This window comes from Mesoplodon bidens, assembly GCF_964165515.1.
Source record: "Mesoplodon bidens genome assembly, chromosome: 18".
Taxonomy (NCBI): Eukaryota; Metazoa; Chordata; class Mammalia; order Artiodactyla; family Ziphiidae; genus Mesoplodon; species Mesoplodon bidens.
Genome location: NC_138175.1, coordinates 1860759 through 1883250, shown reverse-complemented (window position 1 = coordinate 1883250; position 22492 = coordinate 1860759). Strand labels below are relative to the sequence as shown.

Sequence of the window (22492 nt, the reverse complement as noted above, 5' to 3'; positions counted from 1 at the left end):
GGGGGAGGCATGGGGCCACACCTGGGGCAGAGGAGGACTGTGGCCTCCGCAGCGTCCATGTGGGTGGTGTGTCTGGGGAGCCAGGCTCCTGCCAAGGGCCACAGGCAGGTCAGTCCACATGGCTGGGCCTCCGTTGACTAATCTGTGAAGTGGGCATGACTCGGCCTCACCTCTGGGGTGTCGGAAGGCTCCCAGGCACTCGCCCGTCGTGCTTGGCGTCAGGGCCTGCCTCTTGCTGGCCCCTCCCTGCACACACCTGCCCCACTGCCCTCCACCCCTGGGCTAGGAGGTGGGCAGGGGGCTTAAGGGAAGACATTTGTAGAATGCTGAGCACAGGGCTTACATACAGGCAGGGCTTCATAATAGCAGTGCCCTGCTGGGTGCCGGGTGGTAGCAACTGATGCTGGTGACGGGTGGTATTTCCTGCGCACTTACTACGTGCTGGGCGCTGACCAAGGCTCCGCACAGGTGAGACCGAGTTCCGTCCTGCGGGGCCAGAGCTCTTGTGCTTTCTGAGCACAGGAAGGTGGAGTGACTTGCCTGAAGTCACACAACAAGGACACCGCCTGCCTGGCCGTGGGTTGGCCTGGCTCAGTAGTTGGGGTGTCTGACCATAAAGGGCCCCACAGGGGTCGAGCAGGGTCCTTCCTAGCCCAGGGCACCCCGGGAAGCAGCTGCGCCTCACCCCAGCCAGTGGAGAAAGCTTCCTCCCAGGTGGAGTGGGGACACAGGTGCACGGGTGGCCCCGGGGGTGTCGGGGGGCTCCAGCAGTGGCTCCGAGGCAGACGTGGGGCAGGATTGGGATTGGGGCAGGATTCGCAGCGTCACATCCCGTCACATCCCGCTGTGGGCCTGGAGCCATTTGCTGGTTGGTGATTGTCTCCTATGTTATCAGAGTGTTAATTGTGCTGGAATGAATTAGCGGCATTAGGATAAATTGCTGCAGCCGGCAGCCTCTTTCTTCACGCTCCTGTCACGCTTTGTGCAGAGCTGGTGCCTTTGTTCTCCCATAAACGGAGCCGCCAGGAGCTCAGGGCCTCCCTGGGTGGCTGAGGCCCACCTGGGCGGGAGAGTCATGGGGAGAGGCGTGTGCCCGGCATTGCCCGGCTGCAGGGCTCTGGTCCCTGCAGTCCCTGAAAGCAGGGGCTTCACACCCATTCTCCAGAGCCGGCCACTGAGGCCCAGAAGTCCCGGCGTCGGCAGGAGGCACCATCTCCAGCTCTGAATGAGCCGCAGAAGCACCTGTGCTTCTAGGAAGAGTTAGGCAAGCAGGCCTGCGAGCTGCCCCCCGGGGCAACTGGCAGTGCGGGCTGGGGGCCAACCCCACGGGCCGGGGAGCCTCTGCTTTTCTGCCCCGGCGTCTGCCAGGGGAGGCCACGGGGGGGTCAGGCCTCCCACCTGTCCCAGAGGCACGAGTCTGGGGTGTGCCCAGCCCGCCGCGGAGCCCACCATGTGGGCGCGTTGATGAGAGACGGTGAGGCTTAGCCCAGGGCTGGTCCTGTGTGGTCTGAGCCTGGCCTCGGCCACGGGAAGTGACGGGAGGTGAGCGCCTGCCCGCCTGCTATCGTTACAGCTCTGAGGGGTCCCGGGGAGCCCAGGGCCCGTGGGTCTGTGGGTCCGGAGCTAGAATCCAGAGGGTGCAGCCCGGCAGTGGGTGGGGGGCGCGGGCAGGTGTCTGCACAGGAGGAGCAGGGGAAGGGGGTGGGGCAGGGGGCAGCGCTGCCCGGGCACCTGTCTCGGGCCCCAGGGCCCAGCTGCGACGGGGTAGAGGGGGCCTGTGGGAGATTCGCAGAGCAGGGTGAAGAGGGACAGCTGTTCTCCGCTGTTGTCTCTGCCCACAGCACTGGCACTACCCCTCTGACCTCGGGGGCACAGGTTGCCACCCTGGCCTGCACTCGGGGACACGCTGGTGGGTCTGGCTTCGCCACCCTCCTAGGTGGTCTGGGGACCCAGTCTGCCTTCCCACGTGTACGGAGGGCTCCATGGGGCAGCCCCTGCGTGAGGCTTGAGGGAGGATTAGTGGGCCCCGGAGGCTGGATTGCAGATGCCTGTGCACCCACCTGTGTCCCATCAGCCATTTACCCCTTGAATCAGGTTGATGAGCACTTCCTGTGCGCCAGGCACTGGGGCCCGCCCTCGGCACGTTCCCAGACCTCAGAACCCGAGTGTGGGAGCTTCCTGGAGGAGGGGTCCCAGGCACAGGGGGCCGGTGTGCAGAGCCCCGGGAGATGTTTGCCTTCGGGGGTTGTGGATGTGCTCCGGGACCCTGGGACGCCGCCCGAGTGTGCGCCCGCATTTCGGCAGCCCCCAGAGGCCCCGCCCAGAAGACGCCAGCGCCGCGCTCACGCCCCGAGCAGAGGAGAGGGGAGGGGTCGGGCTGCCCGGAGCCAGCGTCCTGGCCAGAGTGGCTTGTGGGGTCGGCAGAGACTGCAGGGCAGGCGAGGTGAGCAGGAGGCCGTGTGGCCCCCAGGCGTTGGTGCAGGGCTCGGGGTGGGGTTCGCACAGCTAATCATGGGGGACCTGGGGGAGCCCCCGTGCTGACGGCCGCTCCCTCGAGGCCTCTGACCGCCTGGGGGGCCGAGACCCTGCTCAGACCCCACTGCGCCCGGCCCCGGGGCTGTGCCTGTGCTGGGGGGGTCAGGACGCCAGTTGTGGGCACCGTGGCGGGGCAGCGCCTCACGCCTCCCCTGGGGCTGTGTCTGCAGGTTCCCTCAGAGACATGGAGGCCAGAGAAGAGGCCCAGGCCGCGGACACCAGCCTCCCGGAGCAGGAGGCCACAGCACTGGAGCCCGAGCCCCCGAGCCCTTCCAGTCCAGGTGAGTCGGGCGGTGGACGTGGCAGGCTGGGCCCTGGCAGCCTGGCACCTTCCCCGCGTCCCCATCCTCGCTGCGACTTCACAGGAGCCAGTTCCCACTGAGGACTCAAGTTTTCACACCTGCGGAATGGGCGTTGCACCGAGCAGGGTCTGTGGGCTGCCTGTGCCCACTGGGGCTGGGAGAGGCAGGCGTGGAGGGGCTGGTCCGGGTAGAGGAGATGCGCACCCCTGCAGAGGGTCTGGAAAGCCCAGCCCTCGTGGCAGGTGGGGGCAGAGCAAGGGGAAGGTCTAGTCCAGGGTGAGGCCGGGGGTCACATGGGTACCAAGACCTGGGGAAAGCCACACCCCTTCCCGGCCTCCGTGTACCCTCGAGGAAGCGGGGTTGCCTGCCTCCGCACACGTGGGGCTCGGTGCCAAGCAGGTTCTCCTGTGAAGGGAAATCACCCAATTTTACAGACGGGGGAATGAGGCCCAGAGAGGTTTAGTGACTTGCCCAGGGTCGCACAGCCTGTAAGCACCTGAGCAGGATCCAGCCCTAAGTCTGGATTCAGGTTGGTTCTCCCTGTCCCCTCTGTCTGCTCCCCACCCTACCCCACCCTGGACACCTGGAACCTCTCCTGGGGCCCTCCTGGCAGTTTCCCCAGGGTTTGGGGGGCACTTTTCTGAAGCTGAGAACAGGACTTGGAAGGAGAGACTCCCACACGCACACCCAGGGGTGAATTAACCTGACACTAGGCCTCCTTTGTCTGGGTCCCCGGAGGGGCCTCAAAGCCGGGCCATCCTCTCTGGCCAGCTGTGCCCTCAGAGACCCCCAAAGACCCCCCCCCCAAGAGGATGGGCCTCACTTTGGTGGAGGCCCTGGGGGAGGTCAGTGCCCTCACCCCTGTTTTCCAGAAGAGGGAGCTGCGGCTGGGGGGTTAGCGGAGGGAGGATTGGCGGGGTGGGCTCTGCCCTGTCCCCTGCTCTGAGCCCCACTCCCCTCGCACCCCCTCCACCCTGCCGGCTGTGGACAGCGATCTCACTCACATCCCCATTCCGTACCACGAAGCCCTGTGCACAGAGGCTGAGTTACCCCCAGACCATAGTCCCATGGGGGAGACATAGCCATAAATGGGGCCGTTTTAGAGGGTGGTAAGTGGGTGGTGTGACCAGGAATGAAGGCAAGATGGGGTGGGTGTGGCAGTGAGCAGAAACCTGCAGGACGTGTGGAGTTCCCCGTGCTACACACACCTGCACGTGCAAAGGCCCTGGGGTGGCACAGAGAGGGGACAGGAGGAGAGCCCTGTAGGGCTGGGACTGGGGGGTGGAGATCCTAGACAGACGGTGGGGGGCTCCTTCTCACTGTAGACCCCCATCCCCAGAATGTGCCAGTGTCAGAGTCTCCCCCGGATGACCACAAGCCCCCAGTAAGCCTCATCCTCTGAGACCTGCTGGCCTGTGTCCCTTTCCCCAGCGGCAACCCATTGGGGTCACTGGGGCTGTGCAGTGAGAAGGAGGCTAGGCCAGCAGGACTTGAAACCAAGGCCGGGGCTCCCGTCACCCTCAGCTCCCCCGGGGCAGCAGGCGGGGTGGGGGCTCAGGACCCGGGCTCTGGCGCTCTTGTTCACAGCTGTTACTGTCTCTGCCTTCACCATCACCGTCAGTTGTTTAGTGCTGCGGCCAGTGCTCACCCCGGCCTGTCCCGGCCCGGGCTCCTGCCCTTTCTGAGCCTTGGTTTCCGCATCTGTAACCGGGCGCCAGCCCCTCCGAGGGCCCAGGGAGTGGCGAGGGGCCCCCCATCACCACCACCATCATCATCGGGTGCTGCGTGCTAATGGGGGCCACGCTCTCCAAAGGGCTAGCGGCTGGTTACTGGTGGACTTTGCCCCGGGGAGCCGGGCCCCTTATCTGATCTGGGAGCCGGGCTGCACGGGGTGTGGGCGGGGGCGGGACTGGGGAGGAGCTGGAAAAAAACAGCCGGGGTTGCACCTGGCACAGGCCTCAGTGATAACGCGCTGATGGGCGCGATAAGACGGCAGGAGCAATGTCTGCCTGTCGGGCGGGCCCAGTGCGGCTCCCGCGCAGTGGCTGGAGCTCGGATGCCAGCCGCGTTGATTTATAGCCAAAAATAATAGGACTTTTATACCGTGTGATTGATTTATTCGATGTTAATCATGGCCCTTATCGCGGGTATTAATAATCTGCCGGGCGCGTGACGTCACCAAGGGGGGGCTTTTATGGGCGCTCATCGATTGGGGGCCACGGTGGTTATCGGGCCCAGCAGGAAAGGCAAATATGCCCTTTGGGCTGGAATTGGGTGCGGGGCCTGGCGGAGGAGCCCCCAGCTGCCGGCCGAGGAGACCAGGGATCCGGGCCGCACGTGTGCCTGCTGGCCTGGGCGTGCCGGTAGGCCATCCACGCTCTCATCATTAACAGCAGCTAGGAGGGCAGCTATTACTGCTGCAATTAATAAGGGGCTGAGGGGTTTTTTGTTTTTTTTTGTTTTTTTTTGTTTTTTTTTGCGGTACACGGGCTTCTCACTGCTGTGGCCTCTCCCGTTGCGGAGCACAGGCTCCGGACGCGCAGGCTCGGCGGCCATAGCTCATGGGCCCAGCCGCTCCGCGGCATGTGGGATCCTCCCGGACCGGGGCACGAACCTGCGTCCCCTGCATCGGCAGGCGGACTCTCGACCACTGCACCACCAGAGAAGCCCTGGGCTGAGGGGGTTTAAAGGCCAAAAATGAAGGGGGAGAAACTGAGATGTCTGACGGCACCCCCTGAGAACGAGCTGGTGGGGGGAGGGTGGTGGCGGGAACTGTGCCACGTGCTCACCCACCTGGGCCTCAGTATCCCTCCCGGCCACAGGATGGGGTGGGCGGGCAACTCGGTGCCCTGAGGCTCAGTAGAACCTTCTGGTGTTTTCCTTCCTGCAGATGCTACTCCTCCACCCCCACCGCTACCACCCCCCCACACGTCCCCAGGAGGCTCCGAGGAGACGGAGGGTCTGGAGCCAGAGACAAGGCTGGAGGAGGAGGAGGCCAGCAGCCCCTGGAGCGGGCCAGGTAAGCGCGCCTGTGACCGGGGTCTGGCGGCCTTGTCTCTCCAGGGCAGCCCTGGGGCCCAGCCTTCTGGGAGTCCTGGGAGCTGGCCACCCTGACAGCGTGGGTGCGACAGGCCCCGGCCCACTGGCCAAGGAGATTGGTGGTGAAGTACCAGGCCCAGGTCTGTCCTGTTGCAAAGTTCAGCCAGCCTGTGGGCCAGCGGCTTCCCTGGAGGTAGGCGCCAAGCTGTGCCGGTGCTCAGGGCTAAACCCCAGGCCCCTAGCAGCAGATAAGCCTCTGAGGCTTCCCTGGAGGTGGGAATGCGAGTCTGGAGCGGCCGAGTGCCTGAACCTTCCCAGCCCAGCTAGGGGCTCAGGCCTGTGTGGGTGGAGAGGACCCACCCCTGGGGTAGCTGCAGCACGTGGCGGGGGGCCGGAGGCTGTTCCAAGCTGCCGGGTCCTGGATCAGGAGTGCCTTTGAAGGCGGTTTCGTGCTCCCAGCACTGCCGCACCCCCACTTGCAGCTGGAATTCTGACCTCGGAGGGCCCACCAGATGTGTTCTGCCCGCGGCTCTACTTCCACCCATGTATGAGTATAGGGCAGGCTGGGTGTGTCGGCTGTTGCCGTGATTCCTAAGTACAACTGACGCGGCTCAGGGGAACCGGGGCAGCTCGGAGGGGTCCTGGGAGCTGCTGGGTGAAGGAGGGAGGGCGTGGTCCTCGGGAACAGAGGGAGAGAATGGAGGTTGCACATGCACGTGCAACATGCACGTAGCAAGCACATATCGAGTACCTGCTGTGTACCCGACGTACAGCTCTGAGCAAACAGGGTCCTCAGAGAGCTGTGATGACACAAATGCAGTCAGTGGCCAGTGGAGAGGAGGCACATGGCAAGGGCCTCATCTTGCGGGGGGTCAGGGAGACCTCACCAGGGCAGAGAGGACCCCCTTGGTCTCCCAGGGGTGTCAGAGATGGTCTCCTGCCAGGTTCAATTCGAGTGGCCATGTGGACCCTTCATCGGGATCCCAAGGTGTCAAGGAAAGAGTGCTGGGATCGATTAGTAATGTCTGCATGGCACCAAGTAGATGAGGTGGCATGTGTGCCTTCCGGTCCCCTTGCTGATTTAACACACCTCTTCCTACAGTAGGTAGGTGTCTGAGGCCCAGAGAAGGAGGGATGGGCCTGGTGGTCACAACCTAGCTGGTGACCCCAGACCACAGGGAAACAGTCTACTGCCAACGTCTCCCACCTGGATGGGCCATGGTGCTGCCTGGGAGTGGAGCATCCTGGGTCAGACAGGCTGGGGTCCCCTCTGCTGCCCCAGGACGGGAATGGGGCTTGGCACAGGGACACTGCTGCCCTCTGGATGGACTCGGCCGCCCCCCACCCCACTTCAGTGACTCGGTGACAGGGAGGGGAAGGGCCCCAAGGGTCCTGGCAGGGATGTCCTCTCCTCACAAGGAGCACCTGGCCAGGGACAGGTCATGTGTGTACGAGGCCCTCACAGCCCAGTTGGGCACAGCTGAGCCAGATACCCACCTGCCGGGGCTGGGCCATTCCACGCACAGGGGACAGTGCTGTGGGGCTGGTGCCCACGGTCAGACCACTCTGCCGCCTCAGTTTCCCCAGCTCTAGGACAGGGTAACAACGAAGCACCCAGAGACGCTGGCTCAGCACTGCCTCGGCCCATGGCTCGCACATTCCAGGGACCGCCTGGTTGCCTGTGGGCCCTGATCGGCCACTGGGCAGGCGGAGGGCTGAGAGAGCAGCTGCTGGACAGGGTGACCGTGGGGAGGAATGTGCGAGGCGGTCCTCACACCAGCCCCTCGAGGCAGGGGTGAGGCGACCCTCCCCTTTACGGAGAGATCCAGGCACAGAGCAACTAAGGGGCCCGTCCACGTCACCACCCGCGAGGTGGCACAGCCAGAATGCAGACCCACCGCCTGGCTGTGGAGCTCGGGCGGCAAGTGTGTAGACGCCAGCCTCCGCTGTCCTCCGGTCGGTCCCCGCCCACCCTGCGGACTTAGTATCACCATCCCGTTTTACACACGGGAAGGCAGAGGCCCCTGGAGATTGGAACCTGACCCTGGGGTGGCCGCGGTGGCCGTGGCTTGGGTGGGTGCACCCGGGAGCTTCCTGCGCTATTTGCATCCTCGGGGGCTGGGGGGCTCCCTATCGGCCCCCACAGATAGGAATTTCTGTGCAGTGGGCAACGATGGGCCGATAAGCGGCCTCTGGCCAACCGCCGTGGTGGCCGCCCCCTATCAGACCCCAAACAGGCCACACTTATCACCCGGCCGGGAAGCCAGAGAGGCCCCGTGGGCTCTTATCTCACAGGGGCCGCCGTGCTGGCGATAGGGTGGCAGGCTTGCCTGGGTCGCCGTCCCCAAGGGCAGTGCCCAGCCCAGGGACCGGCCGGGGGATGGGTGTCCAGCGGGGCCTTCGCTGCAGGTCCCGGTGCCCTGCGAGGTTCCCCGGCCCCTCTCCCCTCGCTGTCCCTCTGGGCCCCGCCCCTTCATGTCTCCCCCCACCCCACCATCTGAGTATGTCTTTTGATCTCCACTTGCCCCTCCTGCCCCATCCCCCATGGGGAAAAGTGCAGCCCTGGGGACCCGACCTGTACCTGGGGGCACCCCCGCCTTTCCCTCTGGGATGGCGGGCTGGTCTGGACCACAGCGCACCCTGTGCTGTCTGGCTTTGAGGAGTGACTGGGCCCCAAGCCTCGGTTTCCCATGTGAGCTGCGTGAGGGTAGGCCCTGGAGGCTGGGGCTCGCACACACCTGGTGCTGCCCATGCAGGTGGTCACCCCCATCTCGCCTTTTTGGCCACTGTCTGCTGGCCAAGACTTGGCTTGTGGGTGAGACCCATCGCCCAGGGAGGGTGCTGACACTGCAGGGTCCCAGGGGCAGGTGACATCAGCCTGGCAGAGAGGCTGGGTCTCAGTGCCTCTCTCCAGCTGCATGGTGGGTACAGCGCGGCCGCTCGGCCTGCAGCAGTCAAGGCCCCGAGCAGGTGGCCACAAAGACCCCCAGGAGATACCACACGGCACCAGGCAGGAGGGAGGCCTCCTAGCTCCTGTCCTCCCATGGGGCTGTCGACACACACCGCAGACAGCGAGGTCCTGGACCCTTGAGGGCTTTGTAAACACGAGAGTGCGGGTGTGCAAGGGGCCTGTTCTCTCCTGGCCTTGTTACTGTCCCCACGCTCGTTCCCTCCTCCCACCCATGACCCGGCGACCCCAGAGCTCCAGACCCAGGCTGGGATGTGGTTAGAGTGTCGTGTTCACTTCTGGACGTTGTGACCATCATTAGGTCACTAGCTGCCGACGGCTAGTTCTCAAGTGTGGCTGCTTCAAGTGGGAACCACCCCCACCCCAGCAGTGCTGAGAGGCCGGAGCCTGCCTGCCTGGGCTGGGGTCCAGCTTTACTGAGCGACTGTGGGCTGGTTACTCGAGCTCTCTGGGCCTCAGTTTCCTCATCTGTACAAATGGGACGCGGGGCAGAGCAGCTCCCCACTCAGTGCCGTCATCTCGCCCTGGTGGCCCGGGTGCCTCTGAATAGGGGAGGGGGCGTGTAGGCACGTTCCAGGGAGACGCTGCTCTCTGAGACCAGAATTCCGCTGTCGAGCAGAAAGGCACCGCAACCCCTCGGCCAGCCGAGCACGTGGCCATGGAGCAGGGAAGGGGGGATCCGCCTCTCATACCCCTACTGGTGATGGGCACCTTGGCCCAGGGGTCCCCACTGACCATCAGGAACCCGGCATCCAGGCTGGGTCTGAGACCGCTTGGCCTCGGAGATGTCCCCGCCCTCCTCTGAGCAGTGTGGGCGGCAGCCGCCATGTGGGTGGGTGAGGCTGGAGCCGAGGCCGCGCTGCACGGTGCAGGGTAAGCGCCCGCTGACTCGCGAGAGGCCGGGGCGTCCTGGTCCTCATGGAGCCCAGATGCCACCAGCGAGCCAACCGTGGACTGGGTGGGAAGGCAGCGGTCCTAGACAGAAAGATGACCCTGAGGGGCCTGAGGGCACGAACGCGCTGAGGTCAGGAGGTCCACGTGGACGTGGGAGCGGAGAGTGCCAGGCAGAGGCACAGCCCACACCAGGCTCCCGGGGGACTGAGCAGGGTGCCAGGTGGGCAGGGGGTCTGGTCCCGAGGGAGATGGGGGTCCCCTGGGGTTGCCTCAGGGAAAGTGGATGAGAGGAGAGCAGGGGACCCACCCCCGGCTGAGGGTCTGTGGGGGACAGTTACAGCCCGCCGTGGGCAGGGGGCTGCCCTGCCTGGCCCTGCCCTCATCTTCCCTTGAGCCGCTGGCTGGAGTGTGAAGGGAGAGGGGTCGGGCAGCAGGGACCCGGAGAGCTGGGTATTTTTATCTTTGAAATGACCTTGTTCGCTCGAGGGGCTGGCTGTTTAAAATTCTGATATGCAGATGGCTGAGAGCTGTAATCTGAAATCCCCAAAGCGCATCTGGGAGGGTAGCTGCCACTGCCTTAGCTCTGTGGTCCCCGGTGCCCTCTGCCCATCAGGGTGCACGGCCCCCAGTGACCCGCTGCCCCCTCTGTCTCCACACTTAACATCCAGAAAAAGCAGAGGGTCGGGCAGACAGGCAGCCCCCACAAGGGCTGAGATCCCTGAGGGTCCCTTCCGACCGTGGGGTCCTGAGCCTGTCACCTACCTCATGACCCCCGTCGGAGCCTCTGTCCAGTGGCAGTCACCATGACCTCAGGCTCCTGGCCAGGTCATGAGAAAACGGAGGGAGGGCAGTGAGTGGACGCTAGGCCTGGGTTTGGGGCCCCAGTCCTGGGTTTGGGGCCCCAGGGGATCTCGTGGGGGGGTCCCCTCCACCCAGGGACTTCCCTGGGGTGGACCAAGCAGGTGTCACTCCTCTGCCCTCCCCCCCACCAACTGTGTCCCGCACAGGGGAGGTGAGAACGAGCACATGTCCATCCAGTTCTCTGACAGCTTGTCTGGGAGGCAACGTGGTTCAGACATCCTGAGTTCAGGGCTGTCCACTGGGGGTGCTGTGCGTAGCTGGGGAGCAAGGTGATGAGCCCAGGGGGCCCACAGGGGCTTCCCACCGGCTCTGGGGGCTAGTCAAGTGGCCTGGGCTCCACGGGTCCAGGAAAGAAGGGGGTGGCCAGTCCTGTGACCTGGCTGTGTGATCAGAGCCCCAGGACCGGGGTCCCCTTCACCTGTAAGTGTCTCAGGGCCTGGAACTCTTTCCTGGTGACCACTGTTTACAGAACAAATTTCAACTGACTGAACATCAGGTATCACCTTTTTTTTTTTTTTTTTTAATTTTATTTATTTATTTTTGGCTGTGTTGGGTCTTCGTTGCTGCACTCGGGCTTTCTCTAGTTGTGGCGAGCGGGGGCTACTCTTCGTTGCTGTGTGTGGGCTTCTCATTGCGGTGGCTTCTCTTGTTGTGGAGCATGGGCCCTAGGCGCGTGGGCTTCAGTAGTTGTAGCACGCGGTCTCAGTAGTTGTAGCTCACGGGCTCTAGAGTGCAGGCTCAGTAGTTGCTCCACGGCATGTGGGATCTTCCCGGACCAGGGCTCGAACCCATGTCCCCTGCATTGGCCGGCGGATTCTTAACCAGTGCACCACCAGGGAAGCCCTAAGTGTCACCTTCTTTTGCCCTCAGCTTCATCCTAGGCCCTAGAGGCAGAGATGGGAAGGCTGGCCATGTCCCCACTCACTGCACGTCAGCAGAGGGGACAGCCAGGTGGTCAGGCCAGAACAGCACCATAGGTGGGCCCCCCCATCCCCAAGGATAAATTGGAGTGGGCCGAGGGTGTTCAGGCAAGGAGCTGGCACGTGCAAAGACCCTGAGGTTTGGATGGCATGGGCGTGGCTGGAGCATTAGAGGCTGGAACAGAGTTGGGGAGAGATGAGACGGCACAAATGGGTCAGGGTTTGGGCTCAACGCCATGGATCGTAGGGAGACGCCTCCGTTTTCTTGGCTGTAAAATGGGGGGTGGGGTGTTAAGTGGGACGTTCGGTCAGCTGCCTTGTGGAGAGTGGGTTAGTGGGTGAGTACCTCCGGGCGCACGGGCAGGCGGGCAGCTGGTGGGAGGGGCCCAAGGATGCATCTGTGCCATTTCCTGCTTGGGGACTGGAGCCCGCTCCACCCCCCACCCCCCAACTCCCGCCCCTGCGCCGCACCGGGGCTCCGAGGGCCTGCTGGAGGCTGGGAATCCTCACGCCGGGAGCGTGAGCAAGGGCGACGGGCTGGCTATCTGGGCTGCGCTCGGTTGACTAATCTCGCCGCCTGGAGTTTCTATGCAAACCTCAAGGTTTGTTATCGGGCGGTGGGCGGGCAGCTGAAGCAGGACGGCCTGTCCTGATGGACAGCTGGGGAGATGGGCCGATACGGCTTGGCCGCGCGTCCCTCCCGCCAGCTCAGCATGTGTGGGTGGGAAAAATCATTTCAGCTATTTTGTGTTATCACCGGGCCTGGCATTGCGGCCCGATAGGCCTATTTATCTTAGATTAGCGGGTGGGGGGGGTGAGGGGCACAGGAGGGGGCGATGGTGGGTGGCAGGGTTCAGCCTGGGGTCAGCTCCAGAGGCCAGACCCAGCAGCTGTGTCAGGAGCCACCTCTTCTCGGTATCCCAGAGAAGGGGGTCCAGCCCAGATGTCCCCCGAGGGCCATGTTCCCTGAAAACCCGCAGTGGGCCCTCCGCCCATCCTGACACCCCACCCCGACAGCTGAGCAGACCAGGACTCCAGGAGCTGGGGGGTCCTAAGGAGGGGTCGTGTGTGCCCGCAGTCGGCCTTCCTTCCCAGGTGTTTACTGAGCACCTACCAGGTGCTGGCAGAAGTGGCAGGTGTGTTGTGTGGTGACACGGGCCGTAGAAACAGGAGGTGGGGTGTACAGCCCAGGAGCGGGCAAGAGAAGGAGGTCGTTTATTCACTCAATAAACACTTGTGTTTTAAGTGTGTGCTTGGTGCCAGCAGAGTCCAGGCCTCCAGAGAGCTGTTGTTCTCATCAGGGAGACAGAGACTAAATAATAAAGAAGTAAAAACGTCCCATGGGGCTTCCCTGGTGGCGCAGTGGTTGAGAGTCCGCCTGCCGATGCAGGGGACACGGGTTCGTGCCCCGGTCCGGGAGGATCCCACACACCGCAGAGCAGCGGGGCCCGTGAGCCATGGCCGCTGAGCCTGCGCATCCGGAGCCTGTGCTCCTCAACGGGAGAGGCCACAGCAGTGAGAGGCCCGCGTACCACAAAAAAAAAAAAAAAAAGTCCCATGTCCGAGGAGGTGAGGCTCGGAATAAAGGAAGGGGCGGTTCTGAGTAGGGTGTCCTGAGCCACATTTGGGCAAAGACCAGAAAAGGGAGGGGAACCAGCTGCCTCCTGGGGACAGTGTACCAGGTGGAGGGCACAGCAAAGGCGAGAGCCCCGAGGCCAGGGTGGGCCCAGCTGGGTCTGGACGCATGCAGGGGTGAGGAGGGAGGGGGTGGGCTCAGACAGGGGAGGATCCTGTTCTGTAGGTGGCTGTCTTGGAAGTGGGGTTCGGAGGTTACAGGCTTTGGCCAGCGTGGGCCGTGGGCCAAGGGTGACCGACGGATACCTCGGCTGCCCGCTGTCCCCGGGGCCCTGAGCTCTTCCATTACACCCTCCCCAGCCCCTCCCCAGAGCATCGGTCCCCAGGCCAGGGTAGGGGCCCAAACCCCTGGCCAGCATCCACCACCAAAGCTCAGAGCTGCCCACCTCTCCGAGCAGGGCCCTGTGGGGCAGAGCCCCCAGGCCGGGGCCGAGGTGGGGACCGAGAGCCCACGGCCTCTCCTTCGCAGCTGGCCTGGCCGGCGTGGATGCCATGTCCTACGCTGCCCAGTGGGCACCAGGGGCCTGGGCACCAGGCCACACACGGCACCCCAAAAAGGCCCTGAGCAGAGGGGCCTCCGCTCCCTCTACCCTGAGGGGATGCTGAGGCCACAGCCTCCCCCGTGGTCGGGCTGCTGACCCCTCAGCCCTGGGCAGTCTCCTAGCTGTGGTGAGCAGTTCTTCACCCTGGAGGTGCTGACCGCCCAGCACCATCAGCCTGGCCAGTGGGCAGCCACCTTTTGGCCCAGTTCTGACTTCAGCCTCCGCCCCTGACAAAGGCCTGGGCCTCGGGGTCTGGTGGGGGCCAGAACCCATGAGAGGGGCCGGTGGTCAGTGGGCCGCTCTTTAGCGAGACTCAGCCGCCATCCCGTCAGACTCCCCTGCCATGGAGCCCGTTCTGCTCACTCACTTGCATTTTCGTTTATTGAGCACCTACTGTGTGCTGGTCCCTGTCATAGACCCTGGGGATGCAGCCAGCCGCTGCCCTCCTGGAGCCGCGGCCCAAGCAGAGAACGGTCAGCAGGGGCACAGAGGCTAAGCAAGGAATGTGACTGAGAAGTGCAGGGGGTGGCGAGCCCCTCACCCTCGGGGATTTGCCCTGAGAGCTCAGTGGGTGGGGGTGCCCGCCCTGCGGACACCTGGGAAAACTGCCCGCACGGCCAGCGCAAAGGCCCAGTGGTGAGACCATGGGCGGTGACCTGGGGGCAGCGGGAGGGCTGGTGGCTGCATGGTGAGTGGACTGTAGGGGCTCAAGGGTGGACACGGGACCCGTGAAAAGTCTGAGACGGAAATGTGGCAACCGGTGCTGTGCTCACCGCATTTCAGATGTGGACACTGAGGCCCAGAGAGGTTCAGGGCACCTGAGCAGGGCTGGAGGCCACAGTCCCGCCTCCCAGCCCGGCCCCACGGGGTTCTCCCGGGCCCCCCTCAGCGAGCCTGGACTCTGTGCCAGCCGAGGCTGAGCGGGAGCGGGCTGCCCTCTGGCGAGCACGGCCCGGGTCCCCACCGTCCTGGCGGCGGCTGGGGGCCGATGCCTGGCCTCCTGCCCCGCGCTGCCCGCTGACCTCACCACCTTCCGGGAGTGGCTATCTGCGGCCGTGGGCGCTAATCGAGCCAGCTTCCTCCTCCGCCCTCCACCGGCTTCCTGCCCCGGCCGTCCCCCCAGGCTGGGCGTCTGAGCATCCGCCTTTGCCCCACCAGGGCCTCCCAGACATCAGGGGGTGCAGGTCTGCCCAGCCCCACCTGGGAGCCTCTGGAGATGGCCGCCCCTTCTGGAAGTTTCCTTCCCAGCAGTCCTCCTGGTCCCAAGCTCAGGCTCACCGTGGCCCGGCCATGCGGCCTGGGACACGTCAGCGCCCCTCCCTACCGTTGCCCCCGCTGGTGGAAAGCCCACGGACGCACACGTGGGGGGACCTGGGATGACAGGCTGGCCTTCACGGCAGGCAGTCACGGCCACTCTGCTCCGTCGCCTCTGTCGCCGCCGTTGCTAGTGTGGGTGGGTTCCCTTCCCAGGACCAGGGCGGGCACTGCTGCTGGCTTGTGCGGTCACAGTTACTGGGGCCAGTACGGTCACCCTTGCCCCTGTTACCGTCACCAGCACTGTTACCGTCCCGCTACTCCGGGCTGGCAGGGCCCCCGCCACTGGTGCCAGGGCAGACCTGGCTTCTAGCTGTTACCTCTCCCTCTGGGGTCCTAGGGGCCACGGCGCCCCTCTCTGGGCTCGGGCTGCTCTTCTGTGGGAGGGGGACAGGACATTCAGGCTGTCTGGAGGAACTGCGAGGGCGGACGGGCAGGGCAGCGGGGGGACGGGGGGTGGCAGCGTGTGCGATGCGGTGGCCCCCTCCAAGCACGTGCGGGGTCCCGCAGCCCCAGCTGGGGCGTATCGGGGTCCGGGGCCCATCGCCCGGGTGCTGGGCTCCGTCTGTCACAGGATCTCCCCGCAGCCCAGGGCGCGGGCGGCTCTGCCGGGCCCACCTGACAGGTGAGAAGACCGAGGCTGGGCGAGCTGAGAGTGTCTCCCAGACCCAGGACGGGAGCCGCCGGCCCGGCCCCTGATGTGACGCTGTCCCCTGAGCCCCCACCCCACGCGGCGCTGGGCTCCTCATTTATTTATTTATTTGTTATTAGGCCTCTATCTCCGCGCGTAACTTCTTATTTCCTCACCGCATGTTTCCATTACGGCGGCGGTGGATGCCGCCGATAAGATCGGTCCCTGGAGATGGGACAAAGGGGCCGCCATCGGCTTGAGGGCTGGTCATATCCTGCCCGAAAGGGCCGAGCAGGGCCTGAAATGAGCGATGCTATCGGGGGCTTATTGTGTGTTGGGGGGGAGGGGTCCTGCTTCCTTGGCCACCCCCTCCCCCTGCAGGCAGAGCCTCTGTGGCCACCCCTCCTTGGCCCCATCCCCCCCCACAGCACGCCCCAGCCCCCGTGCCTCGGGAAGATGGCCCTGGCATCCATCCGGCTATCCCAGGTCCACCCTTGGTCTCTGTGGGGCTGGGAGCTGCTGGGTGCAGTGGGCACCAGGCCGTCCACCCCCAGCCCCGCGAGCGCTCACACACGTGCAGGTGCTCAGGCTGGAGCTGCCCGAGCCCCTCAGGGTGCTGAGATGCCCCTGCCTTGACTCAGCAGTTCAGCTTCTAGGAATTTACCCCCGAAAACTAATCTCAGCGCTGACAGGCGTAGGGTGGTGAGGATAGTGATCACAGCCGTGTGGAAGATAGCAGCCATTTATTTTTTTATTTCTGCTCTGGTCGGCAGACTTTCTCCAAGAAAGGGGAGACATGATTCTAACGGAAGCGACTTGCACGCAGATGCCCGTGCTGCTGTGCCCGTGCGTGCGTCTCCCCACGAACGCCCAGATCTGGGGCTGCTGCTGCTGCTGCAGCCCCACTGCTGTCCCTGGCTCCTGGGCCCTTTTGCTAGTTCAGCCAAAGTTCTGCCGCCCTGGCCCCTGAAGGCCCGGGACCTTGCTGGGTCTCAGAGGGCAGGAGCTGTCACCTTGGCGGGTGAGAGAGAGCACCGGTCCTGAGGCTGAGACCCCAGTGGCGCCTGGCTGTGGCGGCACAGTGCCCGATCGATCGAGGGCCCAGTGGGGGAGCCCTGGGGGCTCCTGGGTGGGACGGAGCTGTGTCTGGGGTGGGGACCAGCCTGGGCCCGCAACCTCCTGTTCCCGGGCCCCTGCCCCTGCCCAAGCATTATTCCTCCCTGTCTCCCCCTGGAGGGGCAGGAAGAAGGACGGAGCACTGGACAGGGGTCGGGGGCCTGGGCTTGAACTCAGTCACCCCATCGCACTGTGTGGCCAGGTCCCCTCTGGCCCTCGGTCTTCTCTTCTGTGAAGGGGGAGAATAACCACCCCTTAGGGCATGTGGTGATTTGAGGACTGAGTCATCCGTGCCCTGAGAGCTGGCGTCTGCTGGTTCCACAGGCTGCAGTGAGCACGCAGGGCTTACGAGAGGGGCTTTAGCAGTTCCCAGGGACGGGCCTCGTGCTGGCCATCCTCGGGGGCCCTGGGGCCCAGTGTGCCAGTTAGAGCCGTGGCACCTTGGGCAAGACATAGCCCTCCCCGGGCTCAGCCTCCTTTGTGGGCGGAGCAGCCAGGGTGCTCATAAAGGATCCGCAGGAGTTCAGGGCCCATCACCTTCTCTAGAAGGAGCTTCTTATTCCTTAAAGGGCCGGCCCTGCGGGGTGGTGCAGTGTCAGGACATTCTCGATGGTGTTGGCCAACCTCAGTGCCCGCTGCTGCCCCTTGGGCGGGGGTAGGACGGGACTGGCCCGAGGCTGGGGGCAGCGCCGAGGTCCTGGCAGCGGCAGGGCGGGGCACCCTCCCTTTACCCCCTTGACCACCCGGTCTCCGCCCAGACCCTCGCTTGCCCTCATGCCCACCCCTCCTGCCCATTTGCAGCAGAGAGACAGGGCTCCGAGGGACAGGAGGGTGGGGCCCAGGGACATAAGGAGCAGCAGGGTGGGCCGGCAGGGCCAGCTGAGAGGCGGTGAGCTGGAGGCTGACCGGAAGGAAGGGCCCTCTGGTGGCTCCTGGAAAAACAGGGCAGGGGCCGGAGGCCCAGGCTGATAGGAGCCTGATAAGCTACTTGCACAGGAGGTGTTTTCTTTACCTTATCTCACCGGTCCTGCTTCCAGCCCACCCTCCAGGACCAGGCTGGGCTGGGGAGAGCCAGGGGCCCCCACCCATCCCTGTTCTCAGTCCACAGGGTCTCCCAAGACCCAAAGGGCCAGGGGCTGGTGGGGCCCTCCGCCCACTTCACAGGTGGGAAGGCTAAGGCCCAGAGACCCAGGGCGCTTTTTGTTTTTTAAGCTGTTTGAGAAGGCTGGAGAGACCTCAAGGCCTCCCATTTTGAGGCACCCGGGGAGCCGTGGTGCTCAGGCTCCATGGGACAGGGGGCAAGGCTCTGACCCGGGTGGGGATGGTGAAGGGGCCGTCAGAAGCCTGCTGTGGGGCTGGGCCCCATGCTGCACCGCTGGCTATCCCCAGGCGGTCCCAGCTCCACCATTAGCTGGGGCCAGGGTTCAGCCCGATAAAGACAGGCTGTTGTTCTGTGTCAAAAAATCAATAATCCCCAGCGATGTCCCAGTGATAGGAGGAGAAGTTCACGGCACCAGCTGGCCGGGGGCGGAGGGGGGCTGGGCAGGGCCAGGGCTCCAGGACCTGGGGGGCCACCCGCCCTGCCCGGCCATCACCCAGCTGGCTGGTGGGGCCGATCCACAGTAGACTCCAGGCCCAGGGGGCAGCATGTCCTCCTCCTCACCCACCCCCCATGCCAGCTCTTTGCAGATGGGAAGCTGGAGCCCGAGGTGAGGCTCTGGGCCTCTCTGCATCCCGGGGTCAGGGGAGGTGAGAGCAGGGAGGAGGAGGACTGCCCCCGCCCGCCCCCTGCCCAGCCCAGCAGGACCAGATGCCCCTTCTCCCAGGCCTGTGGCTCGTCAGCAGGGCCCGGGCGTCCAGCCCCAGTTCCGCCTCTGGCCACTGTCCTCCAGACTCAGGTGCTCACGGGGGTCCACTGGGCCCAGGCGCTCTTAGGACACAGCCAGCTGACAGTGACCCTGGCCCAAGGGGCTGACATTCTAGCGGAGGGACTGGGAGTCAGTAGACTACACGCGTGGGCCCCATGCATGTGGGCCCCATGGTGCTGGACGTGGTAGCAGCTCAGGGCACAGCGAGCCGGGAGGGGCGGGGAGGGGCCGGCAGAGGGGGAGGGGCCGGCAGAGGTGGGGAGGGGCCGGCAGAGGGGGAGGGGCCGGCAGAGGTGCGGAGGGGCCGGCAGAGGTGCGGAGGGGCCGGCAGAGGGGGAGGGGCCGGCAGAGGGGGAGGGGCCGGCAGAGTGGGGAGGGGCCGGCAGAGGTGGGGAGGGGCCGGCAGAGGGGGAGGGGCCGGCAGAGGTGCGGAGGGGCCGGCAGAGGTGCGGAGGGGCCGGCAGCCGATGGCGTCGCCCCCAGTGCACGCGTGAGGGGACTCGGGAACACAGGTCCAGCCAGGGCGTGCCCCCGGAGGGCCCTCCCCAGCCCGGGCCCTGTGACAGGCACCGTGCCTGGCTCCCATTGGCCCACGTTGGACCGGCCGCAGTGCCGCCCTGCCAGCCCCCTCTGCCGTCAGCTCCAGGAACCTCGCCTGCCTGCCGGCTCCACCCCACGCTCAGGCTGCCCCGTGTGACGCAGCCACCGGGCAGAGCCTGTCAGGAGAGGGGAGGCTGACGGGCAGCAGGTGTGGGGGTCAGGTGTGTCCCACCCCGAGGGAGGGCCTTGAGAGGCTCTCTCGGGGCTGAGCTCTGGAACCCTCTCCAGTCCAGCCCCTGCCACCGGCCACTGTGAGTGCAGGGTCTGTGGGCAACTTCTTAGGAAGGACGTTCTGGGCTCGAAGCCCTTTGAAAACCTCTGGCCTGGAATGAGAAAGCCACCCCGTCCAGGCAGGCTCAGGCTCTGCACAGCCTGCCCGGCCCAGAACTCAGGGGGCTGGGTGCTGGCAGAGGGCACCAGGGCCAGCGGAGAGGCGTGAGACTTCCCCAGGCAGTGGTAGGACCAGGGACATCCAGGGGCCGCTGGGGGCAGCTCCCAGGAACGTCCTCTCCTCTGACGTTCCCCATCAGGGAAATGGGCGTCCATCCATCCGTCTTGGTCACGGTCACAGCTCCAGAGCCGGGCCCTCAGGAACATAAACAACACAACAGTGATGCGGGGAGCTTGGCCACAGGACGGGCGCGGGCTGGGGCAGCATCTTAGGGAGAGGTGTTCACTGTCCGAGGGCAGCGGCCGGCGCTGGGCTCCAGCAGGTCGTGGCCCTGCGGGAACCAGAGCCTGGCTCGGCCATGGTGTCCGCTTCCCCCCACGAGGCCAGAGATCCCAGGCCATATGTGACATCTGGTATTTAACCTGCGACAGCCAGTTCCCATTTTCATGTGTGCCCTCAACTCATAGCCCCCCGGCCCCTCCAGCTTCCTCTCCCAATTCCGGTCCCTCCTGCCAGGGTCCGGGCCCTCCGAGGGGCTCTGTGGGGATGCCCAGGCTGGTGGAAACCCTCTTCCAGCCCCGGAGAGCGCTTGGAGGACTAGCCGCTCAAGTGGCTTTGCTCCTGAGCCAGCCCTCACGTGCGCCCGCGGCTCCCGCCGCCCGTCTTCCCTGGAGGGCGCACGTCAGCTTGTGCCTCCCATCTAGGCTGTGCTGCCTGCCGTGCGGTCGGGGTCCTGGGGCCGGGCCTGTGCGCAGGGCTGGCGTCGGGAGTGTTTCCTGCCCCGCTCAGCTCTGTTGCTGCCACCTGTGAAATGGGGATAGGATTGTGCTTGGGGTCCGGAGCACCCGGCCCCTTGATGTGCCAGATTTACTGTGCGTGAGGGCACACCGCCTGCACTGGGGTAGTGGCTTTGGGGCCAGAGGGGTCTGGGCTTCACTCTCCTGTGCTACTTGCTGGCCATGTGACCTCAGAGAATCCCTTGACCTCGCCAATTACTTTCCTCAACTAGAAGAGAGCAGAAGAAACGGACCGCACCCATTTTTACACCAAGCTTTTTTAACCATGTTCCCTTGACACTTTGTCCCCATGAGTCACAGATGAGAGCCTGAGTCTTTCCAAAGGCGCCGTGGTCACTGGTGACACCCAGGGTTAGGATCAAGCTCCACCCCTTTTTGTTTCCTGATGTGGCATTCAAGTGTGGCCTGATCCCCAGGGGACAGGCCAGTGCCCCATGGCCCTGGGTCTCCTGGTCCTGGAGCCCCAGGCTGCATGGGCCTGTCTGCCTTCTTCCTGCCCTGAAAGGCGGGACAGCTCAGAGAAAAGCCTGTCAGCAACCAGGGTGGGAGTCTCGCCACGGCCTGGGCCTGGGAAACCAGCCCAGATGGGAGAAGCTGCACAGCTCCGGCGGGTGTGCGGGCCTCCTGCAGAGCAGCTGGCTGCCCACCATGCACAGTCCCACAGCCCTCCCCATGCCCCAGGGCCCAGGTCTCCCTCCTCACCTGTCCCCAGTCCCCCCTCCTCGGGGCCTTGTTGCCCCATCTGTAAACAGGAATCAGAAATGGGCCAACAGGGTGGAGCCCAGAAATGGGGGTGTTCCGAGGAGCTCATGGGAATTTGCTGTCCACTGGCCGTTTCTCTCCAGGCCCCATTTGCCCCCTCCCGCCGGATCACGGGAGGGTCACACGCGAGCAGGGCCTCGTTATCCACGGAGACGAACCCTCCCCTCCCAGCCCAGAGGCTCCATGACCACAGAGCAGAAAGGAGGGTGAGCAGCCCCGGGCCTTGAGTGTCCAGACGGGCCCCCACAGCCTCGGTGGTGCCCACCCCACATAGTCGGGCTCTCACCTCTCATACCACCCAGGAGGTGGTCTCCTGTGCCTGCCCGGGAGCCCTGTTCGGTGTAGCCACGTGATTAGGGCTCTGCCCCCGCCGTGGGCAGCAAACCCCACAGCGTACCGGGGCTGGGACACCAGGCAGGCGGCTGCTGGTGGCTGCAGCTGTGTCCCGCTGCCACGGCACTTGCCATGGAGGCAAGCACGGTGGTCACGCGGCACCGCACCTGGGCTGCAGGAAGCCCCATCACTGCTGAGAGCAGCCACTCGTGTCGTCTGTTTTGGGGATGGGTCCCCCCAGGCCCAGAGGGGCTGAGAGCCTGGCCAGGGTTGTGCAGGGACTGCAGCTCAGCCCAGCTGGCCCCCTGCCAACTTCCCGTGGTCACCGAGCACCCACCCTGCCGGGCCCTGCACCTGTTGTGTCATGTGACCTTGCAACGACCTGGGAGGTGGGCACTCTCATCCCCCACTTCACACAAGAGGAAGCCATGGGCAGGAAGGGACACGCCCTGGTACTGACCCAGGTCCTGGAGCCTCGGGGCTGACGGGGGTCAGGCCTTATCCCCTGGCAGCTGGGTTACTAGGAGCTCCCTCCCCCCGCCAGGCATCTCAGTCCCAGAAAGGCAGGGACAGCCCTGTTGCTGAGAGCTGCAGGACAGACACCACCTCCACCCACTGTCCCCTTATCTCTGTGTCTTCCTAGGGCCTCAGCTGCCACCCAGTCAGGAGGGTCAAGTTGGGGGCAGGAAAACGGCTGGACTTGAGAGCTGGTGACCATGGGCAGGGCCCACCACCCTCGGTTCCGGACCGTGGGGGGCCCGGTGAGCTGCATCTGCAGTGGGAGGGGCTGAGCCAGCAAACGAGTAAGCAGGCCAAGGGGACAGCGAGGCGGCTCGCCCCGCCCCGCAGACCCCCACTGACCCCACTGCCTGGTCTGCTGTGTGACCTTGAGTGAGGTGCCCGCCCTCTCTGGGCCTGGTTCCACGTTGGTGGAACCCCTTGGGGCCCACAGCCTCCCAGCCCGCCCTGCTGTGGGCCCAGGCC

General features: G+C 65.0%; 1 protein-coding gene across 2 annotated transcripts in view; it reads left to right on the top strand.

Moving 5' to 3' along the window:
- The window catches only part of ZFPM1 (zinc finger protein, FOG family member 1), a 68502-nt gene that overhangs the window by 23142 nt on the left and 22868 nt on the right, over window positions 1-22492 (top strand). For both annotated transcript variants that reach the window (XM_081216428.1, XM_081216427.1), the window contains exons 2-3: window positions 2706-2816; window positions 5728-5856. In XM_081216428.1, the coding sequence (XP_081072554.1) occupies window positions 2706-2816; window positions 5728-5856 (240 nt within the window). The remainder of the gene's footprint in view (window positions 1-2705; window positions 2817-5727; window positions 5857-22492) is intronic.